The sequence below is a fragment of the Vicugna pacos genome, chromosome 32 (genome assembly GCF_048564905.1).
Source record: "Vicugna pacos chromosome 32, VicPac4, whole genome shotgun sequence".
Lineage (NCBI taxonomy): Eukaryota > Metazoa > Chordata > Mammalia > Artiodactyla > Camelidae > Vicugna > Vicugna pacos.
Window position 1 is genome coordinate 13755544 of NC_133018.1, and position 25532 is coordinate 13781075.

Consider the following 25532-nt stretch of genomic DNA (forward strand, 5'->3'; position numbering starts at 1 on the left):
GACTGGAAAGGAAGTTTCTTCAAGAACTTCCTGTACTGATTTGCTGTGGAACAAAGGGAGTCTGAGGTTCACATAAGACCCTGAACTCTTGGTCCTGTTTTGTAAAATTAAATGTTTCACTCTGAGATAATGGGAGAGTTACATGCAGTTTTAAGAAAGAAGACAGAAAGAATCAGAGTGCCCTTCTCCCACAAGGAGATCACTGACACGGATACAGTCAAGAGACAAACCAGCTCCATCACCACCCCGGTCCTCTTTTTAACCTGTTTAGTTACACTTCCTCTCAGCACAGCAGGAGTCAATCCATAGGACAATCACAAAATGTCACAGATGGCTCACCCTTCAGCACCTTGGCACCACCTTAACAAGAAGTGACTGGGGAAGTTGACAGGTTCCAGGGGGACCCCCAGCTGCCGGGCAACTGTCAAGTAGAGCAGAGACATGCTGATTGGGATTCCTGTTCTGCGGATCAAAACCTGGAGGAGAAGAAAAGGCTTTAGCTCCACAGAGATGACCCACACCTTCTCATCCCTTCCACACACCTTCTTGACAAGCACCTACTGTGCATCTGGAGGATAGGTTTTGAGCTGAAATGGATAAACATTCTATTTATTTAGATCAGGGCTCTGTGGACTAGAGACCATGGGCCAGATCGGGGCCACCACCTGTTTTTGGATGGCCTGAGTAAGAAGAGTTTATTCCTAATGTTTTAAAAAAATTGAAAGAATACTACTTCATGAAATGTGAAAACTGTATGAAATATAAACATCCATGTCCACATATAAAGTTTACTGGAACACAGCCACACTCCTTTGTTACTGTACGGTCTCGGCCTCCTTTCACATGACAACAACAGAACCGAGCGGCGAGCACTGAGGGCACAAGGCCTACAGAGCCAGGAGAAATCACTGCCTGGTCCTTCACAGAAGAAGTCTGCAGACTTCTGACTGAGGGCCCACCTTCTTCCAAGAGGAACTGAAGGCCATTTCAAGGAAAGTGTAGAAGATATGACAAAAGACAATACAAGTCTCATGGAGAGCAACAGGATAGATGTGAAAATGGAGCCAAGCAGGAAGCAAACAGCAGTTAAGCATCAACAGCGTGCCTGGCCACAGACATCCTCCCATCTTCCTAGAGGCCAATGTATAAAGACAGACCTGATTAGCCTCACAGTTCAGTGTTTATAAGACAAACTGATCACACTGAGTCAGAGAAACACCTATTTCTAACCAAGAACTTATCTCAAGGGTTTTCAGACACAGGACGCTATGTGATAAAGCAGATAAAATCCACAGCGATATCCTCATGGTAGAGGCAACAATGAGTTTCACTGGGCACTGAGAAAGGAACAGATCTAATACTTGCCCTCAAACTGTACTACTTACCAGAGATGAGCTTAATATACATGTATTGTATTTCCTAACATACTCATATTTACCTGATGCATATATAAGTTTAGGGCATTATAGTAATCCATTCGGTTCCCCTTGAACTTCAGCTGGTCGTAAAGGACGTAGTTCATGGCATCCAGCACCTGGCTCTGGAGTTCTATTTCCATTATCATGGAGGACTCACCTGAAACACAGAGCCCTACTCTGAGGACACAAGCACAAGTAAGGTTGTGACCCGTGTCCCCAACAGCCCTCAGCATGCAGACCCTGGCAACGTCCCCACAATGCTCCTCAGGTGCTGCCAACCCAGGCTGGAGGAGAGAACATGTACTGGAAGTCTCTTAGATCGTCCAGGTGAACATGTGGTTGTCACCCATCCCTTTTCTGAGACACAATGGGAACGCACTGCAGAATTTCCCAAATTAACCAATTACTCTAGGTTTTCTTTTGCAAACACAGGTGGATCCAAAGCAATTCCACACCTGCCTTGAAGGCCAAGCTGGGGTGGCGACTGTTTATGCCCCGGAGGGTTTTGCAAACAAGCTCTACGATGCTGTCAATCTGGGCCTGGATGTCTTTGAGGCTGATGTCGGAGAGAGGATTGCAGTACTGGTCAATATACACTGCACCTGAAAATAAACAAGAATTGCCGAGTAAATTCCTATGTTTACCCTTCTCTTATCAGTGGTCATTACCCCAGACTCTTTACACCATCCCCACCAGATACGCTTCCAGGCCTGGCTGCTAATACACTGAGAAGGAGCAACATTCTCACAACAGAGGAGCCTACATCTCATCATTATTATTTTAATAAACCAAACCTCTCTCAGAGGTCATGGACTCAAAAACCTGTGTGATACACACCATGTTTCCATATTTCTACTACAACGAGAAATAACTGCCATAAAGGAGATCTTTTAGAGCTACTTCTCTCTCCCTTCTCTAATTTTCTTTTAGTTCAAAATCCAACCACTCTGGAAACTTAACATTATAAGACAGCTGTTTGATTTGGGGGGGGGGGAGAGCTGAAGGCCCTGAATGACAGATACGCCATTTCAACAAACTATTCCTCTCAAAGGTGAGCCAGTAAATGGACTTTGGAGATAACTGGACTTTGAAATTAGATGAAGAGTTACACTCAGGGAACTTGCAGCTAAAAAGCTGTACAGAGCACACGGGAGACTTTATCTCTGGAAAATCACCACTCTTCACCACCTTAGGTCATTTTTTAACCCGAGACCCAAAGGGCTAACTTGCTCCTCTGGTTATGGGAGGTTTTCACTCGGGAAGCTGGAGAGTCACTTTAAATCCAAGAGTTTCAAACCACCTCAGGATCTTGGCCTCCTACCTACACTGCAATGGGCATCAAGACACCTGGACCCCAGTCCCAGTTTTGCCACTCGCCAGGGGCTGGCTCCTGGGCCTCCTTGGAAGGAATTTATGCTGCACAAGATGTCTCCGCAGCCCAGTCGACTACTCATGATTCCTAGGCTTCGTCAATGGCATCAGATAATTCTAGTCACCGAGGATCAAAACTTGGAGCCAACTTCCACTCACTCAGCTACAAAAAGACCCCAAGTAGCTACCCAACATCCACAGCACTGATCTGGATGGGCTGCTTGACAATGATAATATTACTTTATATTTGAAAGATGAAAGAGAAGTAATCATTTTCACAAATAAAGCCTGTCGAGTTATTCCTGACTGTGGAATAAATAGAAGCTGCTTCTCAACTCCAGGAGGCATATGGCAAGATTCCAGGGCGGTAAGGATATTTTATTTTCATGAACTGAGGCAGATTCTTCATTTCCTTTAGGATGGTATAGTCAACGAGATCAATGGACAAGAATCTGCACTTGGTATTGTGGAGCATGGTGATCATAACATAAGGACAAGGAACACAAAAAACGTAGTGACTGCTGGAGAAACACCCTGTACACACAGGAAACAGAAAGGATGCAACAGGGTGCCACCAGCCACTGCTACTATATTAGGTCTGAGGCAGTAAACTCTGCAAGTGTTGCAGGTGTCAGAGAAACTTAGCGAGAGCGAAACCTGAAATGAACTTGGGGGGGCGAGCAGGATTTAAGAGGGAACTCTAAGGAAAAAGGGTATCACAAATGAGGAAGTGAAGCCAGGTGCATCTGAAGGGTGCCAATGAGGACAGCGGCCTGGCTGGAGCAAATGGGACATTTCGGAGAGTAGACAGGAAGGCCCGACCAAATTATGGAGGATGTTGAAAGCAGGCATAGATTTAATTTAAAAAGGATGTCAGCTGGCCACGTTGCAGGCTCACATGGAGTTGTGAAAAGGCTGGGTTTCAGACTGGGCTGGCACTGTATGTTGACTGACTTGAGGGCCAGAGGGAGTGATGCTCATGAAAACAAGTAGTACTTAGAAAGCTGCTGCCGGGTGGTGACAGCCTGCTCGAGAACAGGGACAGAAGGGACATATGACCGAGGAAAACAATGGAAAGGAAAAAAAAAATCAATGAGCTGGGTAAATCACTGGGAGGAGGAATGAAAGTGAGTGAAGAGCCGTATCTCTGTTTCACAACCACAGTGAATGGAGTGTTTGTGTAATATGCTAAGAATTTAAATGTTTTTGAAAAATGAAGTCCCATTTTGGTCTTGTTCAACTCAGTAGGAAAAAAAGTTCTTCCCTTCTTCTTGCCTGTCCCCTTGACTTCTGTCCACTCACTTCTCATTGTGGACAAGCAGACTCGCTGACATGCAAGAACACTTTGTCCTCATTAAACTCCAACAAGAGAGGTTAAGGGATTTGGCTCGAGGTCACATGGAGACAAAACTGGACACATTTATTTCTAATCTGGAAACGAGGCTTCAAAGCTCAGAAAAACAGGGAATTAACCTTGTTAGCTAAAATATTAGCCTCATGCTTTGAACCGATGGCGCGTCTTCAGAAAACACTGTCTCTTCAGCTGACACAGCTAAAGGTTTTGACAAGATCTTAGCTCTAAACATAGTCGGTCTGCCTACCTAATTGATCAGACCACACAACTCAACCGCCAGAAGCCGACGCAGCATGGTTTACTTCTCCCCTGCTCTTTCATCAGGGATGGTGTCCACTGCTGCCCTTACGGACAACTTAGCTGCCTTGCAAAGTACCAATGCTGAAGTCTCACCTTCAAGATACGATTCATAGTCATCAGGCTGCTGAAGAAAAGCCTTAAGATTATTTAAAATCTTCTGTTGTCGCAGGTAATAAAGAATTTTTTTGGCATAGTATTTCCAGGTCAAAGCTTTTCTGGAAAAAGCAAACAATAAGTCAGTAAGAATTAAGATATTAAAGCTTTCAATTATCCCTTTTTTACTCCACACTCATCATGCCATGTTAAGAGGCTACTTAACAGGAAAGGCATAATTGGCTCACGAGCATACAGTACTTATCATCGTGGCACAGTTTAGGACTTGGCATTGGTAACTGCACACTAAATTAGCCATGCACAAATTCAAGAAACAGTTACCCATTTGGCTTCAGATTTACTAGGAGGAAATGACAGAGAAACCTGAAAAGTTAGGGGAACAGGGTGAGTCTGAGACAGAAGCGAGGGGTTTGGAATCTTGCTGGCTGCTTGGCACTCAGGCCTCGGGCAGCAGCCTCCCTCCTTCAGCACTTGCTACTATGGTGATCCCACCCAGTCTCAGGGTTTCAGATATCAGCCATACTGATTTATTTTCCAGAACAGGTTTCTCCCCTAAACTCCAGACCTGTATATCCAACTGCTACATCCCATCCCACTTCGGCGTCTGGTGAGAACTTAACCTTAATCCCCTCGTAGAGCCACGCCCACCTCAAATAAAGCCAACTCCACCATTCCAGCCAGGCCAGACCCTTGGAGTTATCCTTGACTCCTTCCTTTCTCTCATAAGCCACATTCAACCCATCTGCCAATGCTACTAGTCCTATCTTCAAAATGTACCAGAAATGTGAACACATCTCACTAACTCATCTAAACCACCACCCATTTTTGTCCACATCACAGTAGTTTCCTGTCCCTCAGTCTATGTTCAGCATGGCAGCCAGAGGGCTCCAGCTAACATGTTAAGTCACAGCAAAAAAATCCTCTGCACCAAACTCTCCAATGGTTTTCCACCTTGCTTAAAGTAAAAGCTTACATTGAAATGTTGACCTAAAGGGTCCTTTAAATTCTCATCCTGTTACCTGTCTGACCTCAGTTCCTATATCTGACCCCTGCCCCCGAGTCTAGCCACCAGCCAGGCTGGCTTCCTGGCCATTCCTTCCTCACACCTGGCTGGAGGTCACCTTAGGCCTTAGCACTCAGTTCCTCTTGACTGGAACATCCTTTCCCTGGAGATCTGCAATGTGTGCCCTCATCTCCTTGCAGTTTTGATTGAAATGCCACTTTGTGTAAGGCTTCCTCCCACCGCTGTATTTAAAACTGCACCCTATCCCTCACCACTCCCTCACGCTCTTCCCTGATTACTATTTCCCCATATACTTCTCAGTTTCTGATCTGGTTTAGCGCCTGTCTTCCCTACTAGAGTGTGAACTCCATGAAGGCAAGGTTTTTTTTAAGTGTTGTTCACTGTTGTACCACCAGTGCCTAGAATAGTGTCTGGCACACAGCAGGTGCGCAATTAAGACTTGCTAAGTGACTGAAATTCTTCACTGGATCTCCCAGATATACTGCAAGTAGGAGGGAGACGATGATTAACTTATCTGCCTGGCTTCATGAATAAACAAAGGACTCTCCAATCTTCAGATAGTAAATGAAAATCGCAGAGCTAGGTCCTCCCAGCATTTTCACCTCAGTTGTAAAGCATGCCAATCCAGAAGATCACGTGAAACAGCTTACTGAATTATTATAAGGGAAACACCCTTGCGTTCACCACTGAGGCCAACAGCTTTGCAGATACCCCAGGAGCCCTCCATGGGCCTTCTCCTCCCTCCATGACATGATCACAGCCCACACCTCTATGGTCGTCACTATCCTGCTTTTCTCTGCAGTCTTCACAAACGTCATCGCTAAACACTCCAGACGAGTCTGTCAGACGTCTTTCTAAGTCTCTTAGTTTACAGGACCCCCTTCCATCTTTTCTTCCCCTCGTATTTGATTTGTTGAAGAAACCTGGTTGTTTGACCTGTCCACAGTCTGGAACTTGCTGACTGTGTCCAGCTGGTGTAGTTTAACATGCCCTTCTGTCTTCTAAATTCCTGCAGATTGGTCGTAGAGGCTTGATCAGATTCAGACTCCTCTTAACTGGCAAGACTGCTCATAGGCGGCGGTGAGCTCTTCCATACGGGGGCAATCAGGCCTTGGTTGCCTTTTTGTGATGCAAGCAGTCATTGCTACTCAAAGGCCCAGGTCCGTTAGTTCATCACAGGTCATAGAGCGAGGATATGCTAATTCAACCACGCCTTTTCATTTATCAGCTAGAATACTTCTACAAAGAGTAATTCCCCCTCATCTACTATCTGGTCCCCCAATGGCACAGTATACAGTAAAGGCAGGATAAGTGCTCACTTCTTTCCTTTTATCATTTTCCAAAATAATTACCTGGGTTCTTATTATCCTCTAAAGGCGACCAATTAGTTGTTAAGTATTATTATGAACTCACGGAGCTAAACATTTCTGATGTGTTTCAACTCATTCTAGTTACTATCCATACTGATGCTCAAATCAACACATCTCTGGCCAAAGGAAGCCCCTTCACATTGGCCCCTGAATACTTCTGACGTTACATACTGTTACTTTTCCTGCTATCTGGTTCCAGGTTTCCAAGATGCTTCCACGGTCCTCTTTTACATTTCTTGTTCTGGACCTAGAATCAGCCATTCCTCCAAAACCCCTGGCTTCCTGTAATGGGGGGCAGTATGGAGACTGCAATCTAGGTGCTAGGGATGATCATTTCTACTAGGCTGGTTATTGTTTCTAGACCCTTCCAGTGGGCAGAGACAGTATGCCTGGTGTATAAGTGTGTGTACACACACACACACACACAGACCTAAATGTCTAAATTTAAATAATACAAAACATCTCATGAGTTCACACTGACACATCTAATTCCAATTCAGAACTATACAGTTTTTACCTTCTTCTCTTTTATGTCTATATCTTTTCTCTTCCAGGAGAATCCCACTTCTTCAGGATACCAGAGATGAATCAAAATATCACACAGGGGAGGGGGGTACAACTCAGTGGTAGAGCGCCTGCCTAGCATGCATGAGGTCCTGGGTTCAATCCCCAGTATCTCCATCAAAAATAAATAAATAAAACCTAATTACCCCCCAAATAAAATTTTTTTAAAGAATATTACATAATCACTCATTTGCTTTATTCCACATCTTGCTCTCTTTCATACACACACCTCTGCCTCAGAAAAACAAAACCAATATTTTCATCAATCTGATGATTCCTGAAAACAGCTAAATATTTTGCTCAGGTTCTCCCAGATTCTCTGCTTTTTTGGGGGGGACAGTTGTACTGTATCTACATTGTCAGGGTTCACGGCCATCACATACAATAGAGGAAGAACCCTGTCAACTGTCATTTGGATTTAATCCTAGAATACGTATTTAATGCTCACCACTAGTCCTTTCATCAGTCTCTCTGGTTATTTCAGTTGTTTGAAGCTCATTTCTAGCACATTTCTCAGGAACGGCTCAAAAGTCCCTGAGTTCTTCCAAGTGGGTAAGTTTCTCCGCAGCCCTTATACCTGGAAGTCAGTTTGGCTGGATATAAAAATACTTGGCTGACATTTTCCATCTTTGAGTTTCTTAAACATGTTCCTCTTTTTCCCTCTGGCACAGAGCATTGCTCTTGAAGTCTGACGATATTCTGATTTTCTCGTAAGTCACTTCATCTTTTCTGCCTGGACGCACAAAGGACTTTTCTCTTTTTAAAATCCAGTAGTTTGACTGAAATATGTCTCAGTGCTGGTCATTCTGGGTCACTTTTCTCAGGTGCAGTGTATACTCTTTTAATATGTTGCTTCAAATCTTTATGGTACGATGTACTCTTTTTTAAGACCACAAAGAACACTATAAATGCAAATTGTTTTCAAGTATCCAGAGATTGGTGCTTTAGCATCTACAGAAACTACCATTCCTCCTTCTTACTTTTCCATATCCAAACAACAGCATTTGCCAGGAATGACTACAGAGCGGATCCTCATGAAAACGAGCACCTCAAAACATTTACAAATATTCTGTCAAATATTCTGAGAATATTCTGTCATTAAAAAGCAACCGTTTTAGGCTCAAAATAAGTGGCAGGTCAAAGAGCAACATATTTATGATAATTATGTCTAAAAAGACTATAATGACATACATTTTTACTGGTTGTGCATATTTAGTCTTTTTTGGCCAATCTGGTAAGTACAAAAGCAACATTTCAATGAAGAGTGCATTTAAAGCTTTTTTTTTTTACTTGACTGCCAGCCACTTAAGAGTTGCTCCTCTGGGACTGTCATCCTCCTGTACTCTGTACAGTTTTCAATTTCTTCTTGGAAGCTTTAAGGATTCTATTGACTTTGTTAGTGTCTTTGGTCATACAAGTCCTTTTTTATTGCAAAGTCATTTGTCTTTACTTTTGTATCACTTCTGCATCATCAGTCTTAGTTAAGGAGGCATCCCTAGGCTGTACATGAAGTCCCCTATTTTCCTGAAGCATTTTCATTGTGATAATCTTAAAATTTAGGTTGTTTAACCTCTTGGAATTTAATTTCTGCATGTGATGCAAGTTTTATTCTTTTCAGTTATGCGCAATCCCATTCATTAAAGAATTCATCTTTTCCTCTCTGAGTTTAAATATATTAAATTATCTTTTATGCTGGGACATGTTTTTTAATTATCCTTACCACTGACATAGCAATTTTTATTTAAATACTATATTGCTTTGGTAACAGGTAGCTTTATTATATGTTCTAATAGCTAGTGATGCAAGTTTCCCACTGTAATTATTTTTAAATTGTTTTCTCCGGCTCTTCTTGTGAATTTACTCTTCTGTACATATTTTAAAACAATACTATCCATTTAAAACACACAAAGCTCTCCCCTCCCAAAACTCTTGTTGGATCCTAATTGGAACGGCACTAAGTTTATGTATTAATTTTGGAAGAACTGACATTTTTGTGATGGCAAGTCTTCTTATTCAAGGACACGCCACCTCTTAAGTTTTTCAAATAACATTCTGTAGTCTGACCTTGGCAACCCATTCCCAGAAATCCATTCCTTAGACATGAAAGCACTAGAAACGTCACCTTCCACATAACACAAAATGAAGGAAGTGGTTACCCATCAATAGGGGGATAGTTAAACAAATCATGGCGTATACTACGAATCAGTACGCAGCTATTAACAAACGTGAATTGGATTTTTACCAGTTGATTAGGATAGATTTCCACAACGTTGAATGAGAAAAACAAAGATATAGAAAAGGATTATATATATTTTGTAGGATCACAATTTTGTAACGCTCCCCCTCCACCCCCATATATATCATATTAGCATGGAAACATACAACCTAGGTTGTCATCATAAATTACAGGAGCAGGGGCAGGGAAGGCCAGTGCAAATGGGGGGAGAAGGGAGGAAGAGAAAAAGAACATGAATGAGAAAAATACAAAGTCTGCACTAAACATCAAACCAAATCCATAACCAATAAACCCAGTGTGTATGATAAGTTTATGTCTTTAAAAGTCTATGTGTACGTACGTTAAAAAAAACACAGGCCGACTTTTATTTTTAAGGCTGCACAATACTGACTATTAGATCACACTTCAATTCATTTATAGATAAACCAAAATAGAAACGGAAAAATGACCTCTGCATCAGAACTCATCCAAGGCCTAGAATAGTGTCACATCTTACCTCCCCCCACAGTTGTTCCACTGATAGACATTTCTCTCTCCTAAACCTCCTTAAAAACAACAAGAAAAATGTCTTACATCTTGTTTGTGAGACATTTCACAATGAGCTCCCTTAAGGAAAATGTTAAAACTAGCATTCTTATCTTCCATCACTAGTAAAGTTTCCAGCATTTTTAGAGCAGAAAATCTTTTTGTAGGTAAGTTAGGCTCGAAGCCAAGTCCTCTTTTAGGTAAACTGGAAATTAAGCTTCACAGCAGAAAATATGAAGCACAAAAAAAATTTAAGCAACAACCAAGAAATAATGGATTCTTCTTTATTGGGAGAGATAAAAGAAAGGTTCAGCCAAATATGTATAATATTAATGGTCAAAGTAAGATTATTTCTTACCAAAATTCTGGAATTACAAAAAAAAAATCATCCATTAAATTAAGACATGGCCCAGAAATTTTTTTTTTTAACTCAATTCAGGACAGGCCAATCTGGCAGTGGTAGGTGAAGTGACAAGAAAGGATAATTTGTATTACCCAAATGACATAACAGATACAAGTGCCCAGAGCACAGTATTTGACCCATAGGAAGACTAAATACTAATTCTCCAAAAGAATTTTTGCACCATTTCTTTATCAACGGTCTTGGTGTATTTATCTTATATACACAGAATTTTTCAAAAATACAACTACAGCAAAGTGAATGCATCATGAAAATGTCTGGAAACACACATCCCATAGTTCAGCCACGTACAAAATTACAGCAATTAATTATGGGGTTATTATTAACCAACCAACAAATCCTTGCTAAAACGACTTACCTTCCTTCCATGTTAAGGATACACACCAGTTCATCCTCGAAAAATATCTCTGGTCCCTCAAGATTCTCAATGTCACTAAAACCATTACAGGGGACCTACGAAGAAGACACATACAAACAGGCCTCAGTAACGAGCAATGGTGTCGTCATCACTCTCACGCACAAACCTGAGTTGCAAACAAAGCTGCTCATTTTTGTGGAAACAGTAACACCTATCCCACACCAACTCGCACCACCGACCATGGGTGGAAAACTAATACACGAAGTGACAATGATTTCTTTGGATCATGTTGTTAGTTGTGAATTAAATATATTTTCATAGACTGGGATTTCTGAAAGCAATAACTTTAAGAGTTCTAATGTGAAGAAAAACAGCTCTGAAACAAGGACCAGAAATACAAGATGGTCACAATTCACAATAATGACTCCATACAGTCTGTGCTGCACTCAACTAGGAGCAGAGGCCCGGAGAGAGAGGTCCGGTGCTTGACGGGATCCCTCAGCCCATTGGGCGTGTTTTCTCCTCTGTAAACTGAGGTGGTGGTACAATGAGAAGTAAGATCCCCTCAGTTTAAAATTCTATTACTCCTCCCACTTTTCTTTTTAAAGTAGCCAGCAAATTTCATGTCAATCTGTGTGCATGCTGAGAACACAGGAATACAAGGGTCCTGAGCCAAAGAAATCATTCACTCACAGATCAGTCTCAAGTATATTCCTACTATGTTCAAAGTCCTTGGTATACTTCTAATTAAGCAGAGGTGCAGGGAAAGACGGAGCGGAGGGAAAAACACAACAATTCATTATTATTAGACAAAGGCACAGGCTATTAACAACACACACAAAACCAGCTGGACTATAAGTAGAGATTGCAAACTAGTAACCCATGTCCACGTGCATCCAACATACCTAACACCCAAATATATGGGTATGCAAACACGTTTAAACCAGTACTGAGAATCTGTGATTATGAATGCTCTTAGCCAGGGCATGGCTTATCCAAGGTAGGACACAAATTTTGTCCATTTTGACATTAACATTTATTTAGAAATGAATTACACTAGGGAATATCAAGTTTTATTCTCTATAAGGGAATAAGTTCAAATTTGTTCAAAGTTCAAATTTTCCCTTTCTAAACTTGAAAAGTCTTGAAAACATTTCAAATGTGTGAACTCCCTTAACTAATAGTAATTAAAACTAGAAAATGGGAATTAATCTCCAGGAAACCAGATAGTAAAATAAATCAGACTGGCTCCATTTCTAGACCTCCAATCAGAAATAAACTTAAGGGGGAGGGCATAGTTCAAGGGGTAGAGTGCACGCTTAGCATGCATGAGGTCCTGGGTTCAATCCCCAGTATCTCTTCTAAAAATAAATAAATAAACAAACCTAATTACCTTCCCCCCTCAACAAAAAACAAAAGAATTTTTAAAAAATTAAAGAAATTAAAAAAAGAAATAAACTTAAAATATTAGTGTGGACTATTTTCCACACTAAGAAAGATTTACAAAAACTTAAGAATCTGGACCTGATACAGAAACTTCTGTGAGAGACACTTTGTGGAAAGGAAACAGACAAACCCACGCATTTCAGCAGTATTTAAAAAAAAGGAAAAAAAATTTTTTCAGGGATAATGAATACAAGACAATGTAATTGAAGGAGTAATAATTCTGATGTACAGACAGCTTTTAATCCTGTTACCTTCACAAATAATGCACTTCACTACTGGTTAGAACCTGCAAAGCCAAAGAGAGGAAGCATATTAATTTTGTCAACCCTTCTGGGAAAAGAACTGGGTGAAATTTGTAGCGTTCCATTACTGATGATTCCCCCCCTCCACTCCATCATGTGGAGGCTGCAAAAAATATGTTTAACCCACTTAAAGAGAAATAATGCTGGTCTCGATTCCCTGCACATTGTGCTGCGGGTCCCTCCCTCCCCCTCCCCCTTTCCTCTCTCTGGCTTTAGAAAAAGTAAAGCTGGCAGGGACAAATGGCTTCATGTTGTTGGATAGGAGGAAAAGGACACAATGACTCTTGCAGCCATCTAAGTGAGTAAGGGATTGTGAGAGCATTGAAAAGGGAGACAGCAGAAAGAGCTGGATGAGCTCATGCCTAGAAACCCAGACACATACACCACTACCAAGCAAACGCTTAGAGCTCCACCAACAGATCCTTACGTGTTCTGAAAAGAACCTCTTTGAGAATGAGGCTACAATCTTCCGGGCTTCTAACCCAGCTTTTTGCCGAACTTTATACTCCTCCAACCAATTGACGTAGTCGGTGGGGCTGTAGTGTTTCATAAGGGAAGGCCACCTACAAGGAGAGAAACACCCCCTCAGCTTAACAGACTCAAAGGCAGACAGACACGAATCAAAGGCAGCCTTGGAAAACAGGGAAAGCAGTTGGGTTCAGTGGTCAGTGGTCCTGGCGATGGACCTAGTTCAAATCTCCACCCGGCACGCATGCACTCGCTCCCAGTGTGACCTTGGCGTAGCAATATGAATACTGTGTTTCCACTCCCCATTTATAAAATGGGGCCAGTTGTAGCAATAACAATCACAGTGATGACAATAACAGTGAACATTAATTGTGCGCCTCCTAACAGCGGGGCCCTGAGAACTGCTCCCTACACATCATCTCATCTAATAATCACAGTAAAAGGTAGGTCTAATTCTAATCATCACCGCTTAAAGTCGATGAATGAGGCTAAAAAAGGGAAGTCGCTACCCCCAAGGTCATATGGCGAGTACGCCAGGACCAGATTTTATCCCGAGTCCCACACCTAAATCTGGGCTCTCAGCCTACAGCCAGGGGATGGTGCGCCCGCTTCCTCAAAGGGCTGTTAGGATCACCGCATCACCGGGTCGGTGTAAACATTTTAGCACAGAGTCGGGCACAAAAGAAGCGCGCAGAAATGCATCAGCCGTGATACTACGGTCGTCATCCTTTATGGAAGGCCTGGCTGCCCGCCGCTTCCCGATGCGCAATTTGGGCACCGGCGGGTCCGCGCGGCGTGGACCGAGGGGCCGGCGGCCTGGAGGCCTTTGTCTGTCTGTCCGCGGGAAGGGTCCGGGGGTGGGATCCGGGGGTGGGATCCGGGGGTGGCCTCCGCCCGCGGGGAGGGAGGCGGCGGCTCAGGGCGGCCGGGCCGGGGCCCCGGGGGGCGCAGAGCGGGGGCGCGGGCGGCCGGGGCGGCTGGCTCACCTCACCCGGAACTGCTCCTTCCACACCTTCCCGCTACTCTGGCACAGCTCGCGCAGCCGCCGGCAGGTGCTGGAGACGCGGCCGATGTCGCCGGCCGTCAGCGAGCCGCTGCACAGGATGTACTCCAGCACCTCGCCGGGTAGGTTGACGAGGCAGCTGAGGCCGGTCGCCTCGGGCGCGGCCTCCTCCGCCTGTGCCGGCACCACCTCCATCGCGCTGTCGACCGCTGCCGCCGCCATCTTGTCCGCGTACCTGAGGCCGCCGCGCGCGCGCGCGCCAGGGAACCACTTCGCCCCGCCCACCCGCCTCGAGGGGCGGGTGCCAGGGTCGCCCCGCCCACGCCCATGACCACACCTCCCCGCTCCTAGCTGCTCCCGATGGCTGCGCCGCCGCGGCCAGGGGAAGGAAATGAGGTTTGGAAAACAAATGCTCGGTGGGCCCCGGAGCTGTGAATGGACAATAATAGTAGCATCCATCTTTTTTCTGTATGCTGAATGCATCCTGTGCATGAGCTCATCAGACCTTTCCAATAACCCTATGAACTGTTATTCTCCCCAAGTTACAGATGGGGTAACTGAGGTTCAGGGAGATGAGTAGACATGTTGAGAGTCCCTTGTCCTAGATTCTAATCCAGATCAGCTTGACTTCTGCTGCACTGTGCTCTAAACCGGTATGCTGTAATATTACCAAACTTAATATACTTGAGTTGGTGTTGTGCCAAGCACTTTACATATGTTCTTCAAGGACTCCTCATTTGAGCTTTCTATGTTAGGTGCTATATTTATACTCATTCTACAGATAAGGACAACAAGGCTCATAAAGGTGGGAGTCATTGGTTCAAAGTCAGAGACAAAAAGTAACAGAGCTTGGACAGAATCCTCCAAACAGGAGTTCCCACTCAACTGTGGGTGGGCATGCTCTTACTCCTGTGCCTGCATCTACTAATTTTTTTTAAACTCAGTTTAGTGTCAAGCTTTGCACTGTGTGCTTTGAGGATATAGAGGTGAATAAGACAGTGTCCTTGCCTCTTTGGAGCTCAAAGTCCAATGAGGGGGTGGGGAGACATAGAGTTACAAAATAATCTGTTGTCAGTCCATGGAGGCTCAATATAGTATTCTCCCCCAACCTGGGAATCAGAATGCTCAGAGTTGAACTAGTCAAGTTATTCTTAATGGATGGTGTTAAGCCATCCATGGCTCCCTATTGCCCTTAGAAATAAATCTGAAATCCCTAACATTGTTGCAAAGGGACAGATCTCTGTTTACCTCTCCTTGCTTATCTGAAGCCATTCTTTCCCTCACAAGCCTCCCTGTAACCAAGCTGGTTTCTTTCCTCCCACTTCTGGCCTTCATATGTATGCTATTCCCACTGTCTGGAATGTGCTTTGCACCAGCACATCCTCCTCCTTGCTCCTCCTCCCCTTCCTTCAGGCCTTAGCTTAACCTCTCCAGATGCCCTGCCTTCCCTCACCCCAGCCCCAGCCCCAGATATAACTCCTTCCCAGCATTTTATAGTCTTGCATTTAGTTACTTAAAGACCGTTCAGTCTTTCCTGCTGGATCAGAAGCAACTTCAGGATCACGACTGTCTTTGATTCACCTATGCATGCCCAGTTACTTGACCCAGGCCCTGCAGAGAAGCAGCTTCTCAGTAATTACCTGTTGATTGCCAACTGTCTAACCGTTTAGCTAGAGCAAGTAACTTAGCCTTTCTGATAGCCAGTTTCTCATCCGTAAAATGGGGTAATAAGAATGTCGGCCTCCTGGGACTGTTGTGAGAATTAAATGAGTACATTATGTGAAGTGGATGGAACAGTACCTGACCCAGAGAAAGTGCTTGATAAAAGATGTGTTATGGGGGAACAGGGAGAAACTGTTTAACGGGTACAGGTTTTATTTTGGAGTAATGGAAATGTTTTTTTTGCAAATAGAGGTAGTGCTTGCATAATATTGTGAGTGTATTAAATACCACTGAATCATTCACTTTAAAATGTTTATGTTATGTGAATTTCACCTCCATGTTCTTTGTTTTGAAAGTGTGGTACTGCTGTGTTAATTTGCTAGAGCTACCATAACAAAGTGCCATAGACCGGTGGCTTAAACAACAGAAATGTACTTTTTCATAGTTCCAGAGGCTAGAAGTCCCAGATCAAGGTGTTGTCAGGGTTGACTTTCTCTGAGGCCTCTCCCCTTAGCTTATAAATGGCTGTCTTCTCCCTGTGTCTTCACATGGTCTTCCTTCTGTGTGTGTGTCCTAATCTCTTTTTTATAAGGACAACAGTTATACTGCATTCAGATCCTCACTAATGACCTCATTTTACCTTAATTACCTCTTTAAAGACCCTATTTCCAAAGACAGTCACATCTGAGGTCCCGAGGGTCAGGGTTTCAAGGGAATACAGCTTCCGCTGCTTCTGCTACTGCCGTCATTAAAACAGAAAGGGTCAGAGTAGCCCCTGGCATCTGGCAGTTCTGGGATAGAGTCTGGACCTTCCTGCCTCTAAATTCAGTGGAATTTTCCTCGCTTTGTTTCCACCTTCCCTCCAGCAGCGGCAGATACTGGAACGGCGATTCAAACCCAGTTTAAATGTTCACAGTCCTCTCTTCAGCCCAGCCCACTCCTCTGAGATCGAGACTCACTTAACCAGCTGCTCATCTGACATTCCTTTTTGGGCACCTGAAACTCATCTTATCCGGAAGGGACATCATAACCCACCCCTGACTCCCACCCCCCACGATCTACCTTGTCCTCTCTCAGTGGTTCCTGCTTAAAGAGCTGCCCATCCCTCCGTTCCTGCAAAACTGGAACTTGTTGCCAACCTTGCCACCTCTCTCTCCCTCCCCATCTGTATCCAAATGCCCCAAAGAGGATACCATCTCCATGCCTGGGTTCCCCCATCCCTCATAAAGTGGGGATAACGATAGATCTTCCTATTAGGTGAAACAGTTCATATGTATCAGTTCCTATTGCTGCGTAACAACTGAACCCCAAACCTAGCAGCTGACAACCACTTTGTTTTTGTGCCGTTGATTTTGCAGGCCAGGGAATGGGGAGGGGCTCAGCTGGGCAGCTGGGAACTGGAATCAGGTGGTGGCTCCAAATTCTGTGCTTTCAACTCCTGCACACACTAACCTCTGTTAGATCCCATGGGGCCTGGAGAGAGGGTTGGGCTTTTATAAGTGTGTTGGGAAGCATTCTTTGTAATCAGATGCTTAACCAACAGAGGTTAAGTTCTCTGTACATCAGTTTCTTCAAAGAAATTTTTTGAGGGGAACAGGGAAGCAATTTTCTTTTCTAAAACATTGATTCTAATCTCTCTCAAATCTGTCTCTTCTCTGTCTCCTCAGCCGCTGTCCCAGGCTGTGTCCCCAGTGTGGCTCTTAACAGTTCAGCCCTGGCCCCAAGAATGTGAATATCAGCCTTGATGACATTCAGATCTTGGTAAAGTTTCCAGCCAATCAGGTAGAATGAGACCCAACAACTGCACAGGTGATTGGTAAGCTGTTCTTAGGAATGGAGAAAAATTTAAATCACTTGCCAGTCCAGAAAATCATCTCCACCACTCTAGGGACGAAGAACAGTTTTGTTGAACAAACATTCAAGCAGATAGTGATGCACATCACAGATAACCTGCTAATGAGATTAAGAGCAAAATCCCCCCCTTCTGCATACAGCCAAACGTGGCATTACGTGCATGCTCCCCAGATTAATGGTGGCTTGTAAATTACCATCCACTTAATAGGTAAGAGGATCTGATTACACCTTTCCTAGGTCATTCTTTCCCAGTTCATCCTAAGGTCACCTGGCAAGGGGGGTACACACTGTGCTACCTAACTGCCCTCGTCTCAAAGAATAATAAAAATTCTCATTTTTGTGATAAGCTCGTGGTTACAGCCTGAAACCAAGTGCGCAAACTCCCACGTCACAGGGAGATAAGGATACAGTCTTCCTTGATATTTACATTTCAGAGAGATGGTTCGAAGGCTCTTAAGAAAAATATTCCTGGGCTGTAAAATGGGCAAGAAGCTTGGAGAGACTTTAAAAAGATTTGCAAAATGTAGCACAGACAGACAACAGAGTAGTATTCAGCCAGAAAAAAGGAGTGAAGCACTGACACAGGCTACAGCATGGATAAGCCCCGAGCACAGTGTGCTCAGTGAAAGAAGCCCGACAAAAAAGGACACCTATTGTATGATCCCACTTCTGTGAAACATCTGGAATGTGCAAATTCATAGAGATAGAATGTAGATTAGAGGTTCCCAAGGGCTGGGAGCAGGGAGGGAATGGGACATTATTGTTGGATGGGTACAGAGGTTCTGTTTAGGGTGATGGAAAAGTTCTGGAAAGAGATCGTGGCAACAGTTACACAACATAATGATGCCCTGAATGCTACTGAATTGTATACTTAAAAATAGTTAAATCTGGAAAAGAGTATGAAAACGAATATACGTATGTATACATATGACTGAAATTATGCTGTACACCAGAAATTGACACAACATTGTAAACTGACTGTACTTTTTTTGACATAAAAATTGTTTTTTATAAACTGACTATACTTCAATAGAAAAGAATGCAAATTTTTAAAAAACAGTAAAATGTTAAGTTTCCTGTTATGTATAGTTTACAACAGTATAAAAAAATTAGCGTCCACAAAAAAAGATTTACGTCCATATCAAAGAGACAAAGGGAAGATCTACATGTACAGAATTCCTTAAAGAAATGCTCTAAGGAAGGAAGGAGGGAATGGATCTCTTTCCATTTGGGCAACAGGGAAAATTCTGTTTTTAATGTACCCTGCAGTACCCTCTTGCTAAACTGCTGACTGTTTTTAACCCTGAGCTGGTCCCCACTATGTGAGCTCCTGCTTAAAATCACCCAGCACAAACCTAAATCCTTGACTAATCCCCGACTGCCCGGAGTTCCTCCAGGGTGCCCCTCGCCCTGCTGCAGCAAGAGAAAAAACCTATCTTTGCAGGCCATTGGCGAATTTCTGGCTATTTTTGGCTGGAAGACTTCAATATTCCTCTCCCAGGAGATTGCCTTGGTCTAGCTAGGGAGACCATTTCAACCCCTCTTAACATCTTCTATGGCTTTCCTTGCTCTCACAATAAATATACACATCCTTCCTCTTCTGGACCAACTGCTAGACCCTCCCTTCCGCCTGGTAATCCAGTTCCACTTTCCTGGACCATCTCCAGCTCCCATTCATCCTTTAGATTTTGACTCAAGAAACTGTTTGCAGAAACACACGTCTTCTGACCACAGACTAGGTCTGCTTCTTCTGTCTTGTGCCCTCCCAGAACCCCTTTTTTCATTCAGGACACACCCTCAAATTGTCCTAAGACACACACTGGTGTGATTATCAGACTCCACCCCCCTACCCCCCCCCCCGCATGGGAAGATTCAGGTTTTGTGGTGTGTGGACCAAGAATGTTGCCACCATCAAGTTATCAGTAGCCCCCAAAGGTGTACCCTGAGGGGGTTCAGGATGGAGAAAAACAGGATACTGGCCCTACATAGCTAAGATGCATATCAAAGGAATGATTTCTATGAGCCTAGACTCTTGCATCTTTCCACACATCAAAAAGCACTGAAATCATTAACTGGAGATACCTGGGGTTTTTCTGTGATTAGCGGTAGTCTTTTGATGTTTGACTACATGGGTTTTTTTTTTTTTTTCCCCAGCAAAACTCCTATATCTCCTGGCTCCTCCTTATCACTTTGGAACAGTTCCTCAGAGCTCTCTGAGAGGTGGCCTTCCCAGGCCATAGTCCTCAGAAGGTCCCTGAATAAAACATAACTCACAACTTTAAGGTTGTGTGGTTTTTTTGTTTTGTTTTGTTTTTCAGTCAACAGGGGCCTGAAGCTTATACTGTTTGGAGGCCCTAGTTTAGAAAAGGAATACACAGGCTGAATCACAAGTAAACAGAAGGGCATTTATGCAGAACGAGGAAAGGAGGGGCCTTGGATGAGGTCTTTTCAAGTAAGGGGCCCGAAGTTTGGTTTCATTAATTCCATGATGAACACATTTCTTCCTATAAAAGGTAACCTCCCTTAAACGGGACCTCTACCCAATTTTGCTCAAATATTTACTAAATGTCCTGCTAAGGTGTATGAGAGGGTCTCATGCTATATTACAGAGACCCCTCTTCAGACCACCTCCCCCCACCATCCCTGGATGCCTGTGACTTGCTCCCTCACCCTCCTCAAGGCTCCTCAGAGTTGCCTAATTGATGAAGCCTTACCTGGCCACCTCACTTTAAACCCTCTGTAACTCTGCTTTGTTTTTTTTTCCCAAAATTACCCATCACTATCCAACAAACTCCTTAAAAAAACACTTACTGTCTCTCTCCCCTCCTGGTAGAGTGTGAACGCTACTGGTTGGCTTCCAACATCTACAGCAGAGCTTGACACATACTAGGTCCTCGTTATATTTCTACTGAATAAGTTAAGCCTGTGAGTGCAGTGCCATTGAGCTGAACGCGTTTTGCACGTGGGGTGGACATAAACCTTTGAGGGCCAGACAGTGGATTCCGGTGGGCTAAATAATGGTTCCTAAACAGTTCACATTCTAATCTCTAGAACCTGTGGATACATGGCTATGATGTGTTTCCCCCACACCACCAAGCAATTCTCCAACACCAGCTGGGCATCCTACAATTTGACTCAATTCTGACACCATCTGCCTCCCCCTTGCTGCCCTTCAAAAGCCATATTGTAAGTCCACATCACTGTCACCTGTGCTTCTGACAACTGGCTACAGCTGGGAGGTTCCCATGACCCACCCCGCCTTGCGTTAGATTAATTTGCTAGAGCAACTCTCAGAACTCAGAAAAACGTTTTGCTTACTAGATTATCAGTGTAACGTAAAAGGGTGTATCTCAGGTACAACCAGGTGGAAGACGCACAGAGCCGGGTGTGGGGAAACGGTACGGAGTGTCTTTGCGCTCTGAGCCCGCCACTCTCCCCAGATGCCCACCTCTTTACCAACCTGAAAGCTCTCTGAACTCTGTCCTTTTGGGACTTCATGGAGGCCTCTTTATATAGGAATGATTGGTTAAATCATTGGCCCCTGGCGATCAATTCAAACTCCAGCCTCTCTCCCCTCCCAGGAGGTCGGGGGAAGGACTGAAAGTTCAAACGCTCTAATCACCTGGTAGGTTCCCCTGGCAACCAGCCCCCTTCCTCAGGTGCTTTCCAAAAATCACCACAGTAACATAAAGTCACGTGTGGTTGGAAGGGATTTGTTAAGAATAACAGGATACCTTTATTGCTTTCATCACAGGAGATTCTAAGGATTTTAGGGGCTCTGGGCTAGAATTAGGACCAAGACCAAACAGATGTTTCTTATTATAAACCACAATATCATAGGTATCTGACATGGCAAAAGGGACTCTGCAGAAGTAATTAAGTTAGGAATCTTGAGATGCAGAGATTATCCTGGACAACGGTTGTGAGCTCAGTGTTATCACAAGGGTCCTTATAAGAGGGGGCCAGGAGGGTTAGGGTCAGAGAGAGGAGATGTCACAGTGGAGGCAGAGGTTTGAGTGATGCTGGGCCATAAGCCAAGATTCTAGAAGCTGGCAAACATAAGGAAATGGATTCTTCCCTATGGCGGGAGTAGTAAGAAACAGATTCAGTATAGATTTTACTTTTCTATTGCTGCTATAACAAACTACTACAGTTTAGGGGCTTAACACAGCACAGATTTATTCTCTGGCTGCTCTGGATGTCAGAGGTCTCAGTTGGGTCTTATGAGGCTAAAAGCAAGACTCAGTAGAGCTGTGTTCCTCCTGCAGGCTTTGGGTGAACATCTGTTCTTGGCCTTTGCCAGCTGGTAGAGGCTATTTGAATTCCTTGGCTCATAGCAACCTGACTTCAACCTCTGCAGCAATAAAGCAGTGTGCCAGGGAGACTTTTGTGACTGTTGTTACTCGGCATTATTGTGGCTATAGGTAACCGATACACAGAAGCAGATAAAAACACGGACACACAACTATTGCAAAGCAGTACCTTCACTATGCCCAGCGATTGGTTCAGGCAGGAAGTGTAGTTGGAGGGTAGAGGAGGGCTTCCCTGCAAAGGCAGTGTTGAATCAAGCCCTCAGCATTTTTCCATGTAAGGGGAGTGTCAGAAGCGAAGGCCAGCCAGAAGGAAAAGAAAAGCTGTGGTTAGAACCCTTGGGGTGAATCAGCAGCCTGGAAGCTTTGTGTGAAGCAGGGGCCAAAACAGAAACTCACAGGCTGCCTGTGGCTGAAGCGGGCACTGAATGTTGGCCGGAGGGGTTGGTCTTCCCGCTCTGGTCCTTGATGGCCCCAAGTGCCTGTGAGCAGAGGCATGACGGGGTGAAAGAGATGTTTCTGGAAGGGCAACCTGGGGGACAGTGTGTGCTTTTCAAGGAAGGGGATGCTACCAGCCCCAGCTTGGAGGAATGAGGGACAGATTTTGCAGGCGACTTTTCTGCTGATAACTGCATTTCCATTAGCAACTCTTTTCAAATCCTTCAAAACAGAACTGAGTCAATGACTCACTGCCTAATGTTTAATTAATGCCAAAGATACTACACTTTGAGGTGATAGTATGTCTCAGAGACTTTCTCACACTTAATGGTTTCCCTATGAGACCAGGAATGGGAGAGGAGAGTGGTGCTCATCATGTTTGAAGATCTCAAAATTCTTGGAAATAGTCAGTTAGGGAGGAGAGAGTGGGGCTTCCAACACTGACTTCCAACCTCAACTCTGAGTTTCACTGGAGAAAACCAAGATGCAGAGAAGCCAGGAGACCACCCACTCCTGTCCCCCCAACCCTGCCCCCAGCTCTAATAGTACAAAACATTTGAGTCTTTTTTAAAAAGTCACTTTACTAATTACTCTGGTTTTAATCTTCTGCTATTTGATTAACTTAATCTTATTTTCCTCCAGAGGCTATTGCTAAAGTGATTTCCTTTTACTGATGCAGGTTAAGCTCTGTAAGTACTTTCCCTGTTTTTGCTCTGTCGGCGATTCTGCCAAGGGTACCATGAAAAAAAGAAGTATATTTTTCTATTTAACTGACTGAGAAACCCTATTCTATACCGATCTGCAGCAACTCAAAAATTCTCCCCCTACCCCCAACTTGTCTTCCACTCCCTTCTCTTTTTGATTTGTGGTTGGAAAGGTTCTGTTTGGGTGTAAACATGGATTTGTCACCTGGTTGCCAGGCAACAGAAGCCACCCTAGCCGGGATGCATATAAATGTTACATTGTCCCCAGCCACCTCTGAGGCTGGGCCTGTCAAAACTCCCGCGTGTGTATGAGTCCTGTGGGGGAGCTGGTTAAAGACATGAGCGGTGTCAGACCTTATCCCCAGCAAGTGCTAATGAGCAGGTGTGGCAAGAGGCCAGGAACTGGCTTTCAAAACCAGTGGCCCCCATGATGGCAGGAGACCTGAGAAACCCTGTGCCTAAGTATCAAATGGCAAATGGCATCAAGATGGGGCCGTCTGAGCTTCGATAAGATAAAAGAGCTGAGAAAGTTGGACGGAACCGTAGCTGGACCCTAATTTACTGGTGTACAAGATTATTCTCTTCCATTCCGTTCCATTCCATCATGTTCTGTGTGTGTTGCGTATCTTAACTCATTTAATCCGATCGCAATGCAAGGAAGTTGAAATGATCACCGCCTATTTTACAGGGAAGAAATAAAGGGACAGAGAGGTTAGGCAACTTATCCAAAGTTGCACAGCTAGGAAGTGGAGGGTCCAGGATTTGAACTGTGACCATCTGGGTTTCTTAGCAGCAGCACTGTGTTGACTGGAAAAAAACAACACAACCTAAAAGTTGAGAATCATGTTGTATTTATTTTATTTGTGTTTATAGAGAACATTACTGAAGACCATAGCCCGGGAAGATACCCTCTCAGAGAGCTCTGAGGAGCTGTTCCAAAGAGGTAAGGGAGGAGCCAGGATATATATGCGTTTTTGCTGAAAAAAACAAGTGCTCGAACATCAAAAGATTACTATTAGTCACAAAAAACCCTAGACATCTCAAGTTAAGCATTTTAATGCTTTTCTACGTATGGGATGATGCAAGAGTCTGGGCTCACTGAAATCATTCCTTTGATGTGCATCTTATCTAGGGCTAGTTCCCTGTTTTTCTCCATCCCGAATTCCCCTCGGGGTGCACCCTCAGGCGCGGCTGCTGGCTTGAAGGCGGCAACATTCTCTGTTTACTGAAGTGGCAGGCAACATGGTTTTTAGACTTTCTTTTAAATTGAAGTATAGTTGATCTTTTTATTTTTTTAATTTAAGTACAGTTGATTTAGGCAACTTTTTGGGGGGGGGGTCCACAATCAGGTGGTAGTTTAAAGTGCAGATGCCAGAGCCAGACAGTCCGGGCTCAAACTCGACTTCTAACCTTTGCTCACTGCGCTGACCTGGTACAAGCTGGCTCAGCTGCGTGTGCGTCCGTTTCCCAAGTTTTAAATTGGGGACAGCGATGATAACGTGTCATTCTCGTGCAGCCTGGCACTGGGTAACTGTTATTTCAATTCAGCTAATTTTGGAGGGCAGCGTAGAGCCGGGTGCTCAGGTTCCCTGCTTCCTCTCTGAGCTGCATCTCATGCTGGAACCTGGGCTGAGGCTCGTGGGCGGGCCAGAGGAGTCAGAAATGGTGTGAAGGGGGTGCTTGATGTTGCGTAAGTGCCTCTGCAGTTTAGAAGGTAGCTAGCGTTGGTGCTTTATGACCAGGAAGTAGGTGTGAAGGTGAAAATGGCCAGAGCATCTAAGTGGCCATGTCCAGAGAGCATGATAAAGCCTTAAGACCCCTCCCCGAGGCGACCCATTTAGAGTGGCCGCTCTGTCTGGATGTTGGGGTCAGCTCCTCTTCATCTGTCCTCTTAGTGCTTTTGAGGACTCTTCCTTTTGAAACTGGGTCTGAAGCCCGCCAGGACTGAGGTTTAGGGTGTCAGGGTGGTGGACACTGGGAGGAAGGGCTGGGGCTGAAGGTGGGACCATTTCTGGCGCCCTTTTTACAGATGCAGCTGTGTTGGTGGCAAAGGTGAGCGGAAGGAGGGTGGACCGGGTGCTAAGTGCCCCCCAGACCCAGGTCAGGGGTCAAGAACTCTTCCCCCAGCTGCTGGGAACGCCCTCGGCCCCTTGGGGAGTGGCTTCTGCTGCAGACAGTGGAGTCTTCTTGTCCCATCTGGGACAGCTCTACAAGCTCTTCAGAATTCCCTGCAGGGTTCGCTGAAGTTTCTGTTGAGACAATATTGCAGCTCCAGCTCCCCCCTGACAGC

General features: G+C 44.4%; 1 protein-coding gene and 1 long non-coding RNA gene across 3 annotated transcripts in view; one reads left to right on the forward strand and one right to left on the reverse strand.

Moving 5' to 3' along the window:
• Positions 1 to 14510, reverse strand: part of FBXO21 (F-box protein 21) — a 38788-nt gene extending 24278 nt beyond the window's left edge. For both annotated transcript variants that reach the window (XM_072952862.1, XM_072952861.1), the window contains exons 1-7: positions 14258 to 14510; positions 13231 to 13366; positions 11056 to 11150; positions 4537 to 4658; positions 1874 to 2020; positions 1439 to 1575; positions 340 to 476 (exon numbers count right to left, since the gene is read on the reverse strand). In XM_072952862.1, coding sequence (XP_072808963.1) covers positions 340 to 476; positions 1439 to 1575; positions 1874 to 2020; positions 4537 to 4658; positions 11056 to 11150; positions 13231 to 13366; positions 14258 to 14496 — 1013 coding nt within the window. In that variant the 5' untranslated portion in view covers positions 14497 to 14510. The remainder of the gene's footprint in view (positions 1 to 339; positions 477 to 1438; positions 1576 to 1873; positions 2021 to 4536; positions 4659 to 11055; positions 11151 to 13230; positions 13367 to 14257) is intronic.
• An 8974-nt stretch (positions 14511 to 23484) lies between these two features.
• On the forward strand, positions 23485 to 25383 carry LOC140690861 (uncharacterized). Its single transcript, XR_012066194.1, has 3 exons — positions 23485 to 23624; positions 24116 to 24185; positions 25272 to 25383. It is a non-coding gene; the product is annotated as an uncharacterized lncRNA (long non-coding RNA).
• The last annotated feature ends 149 nt before the right edge of the window (positions 25384 to 25532 follow it).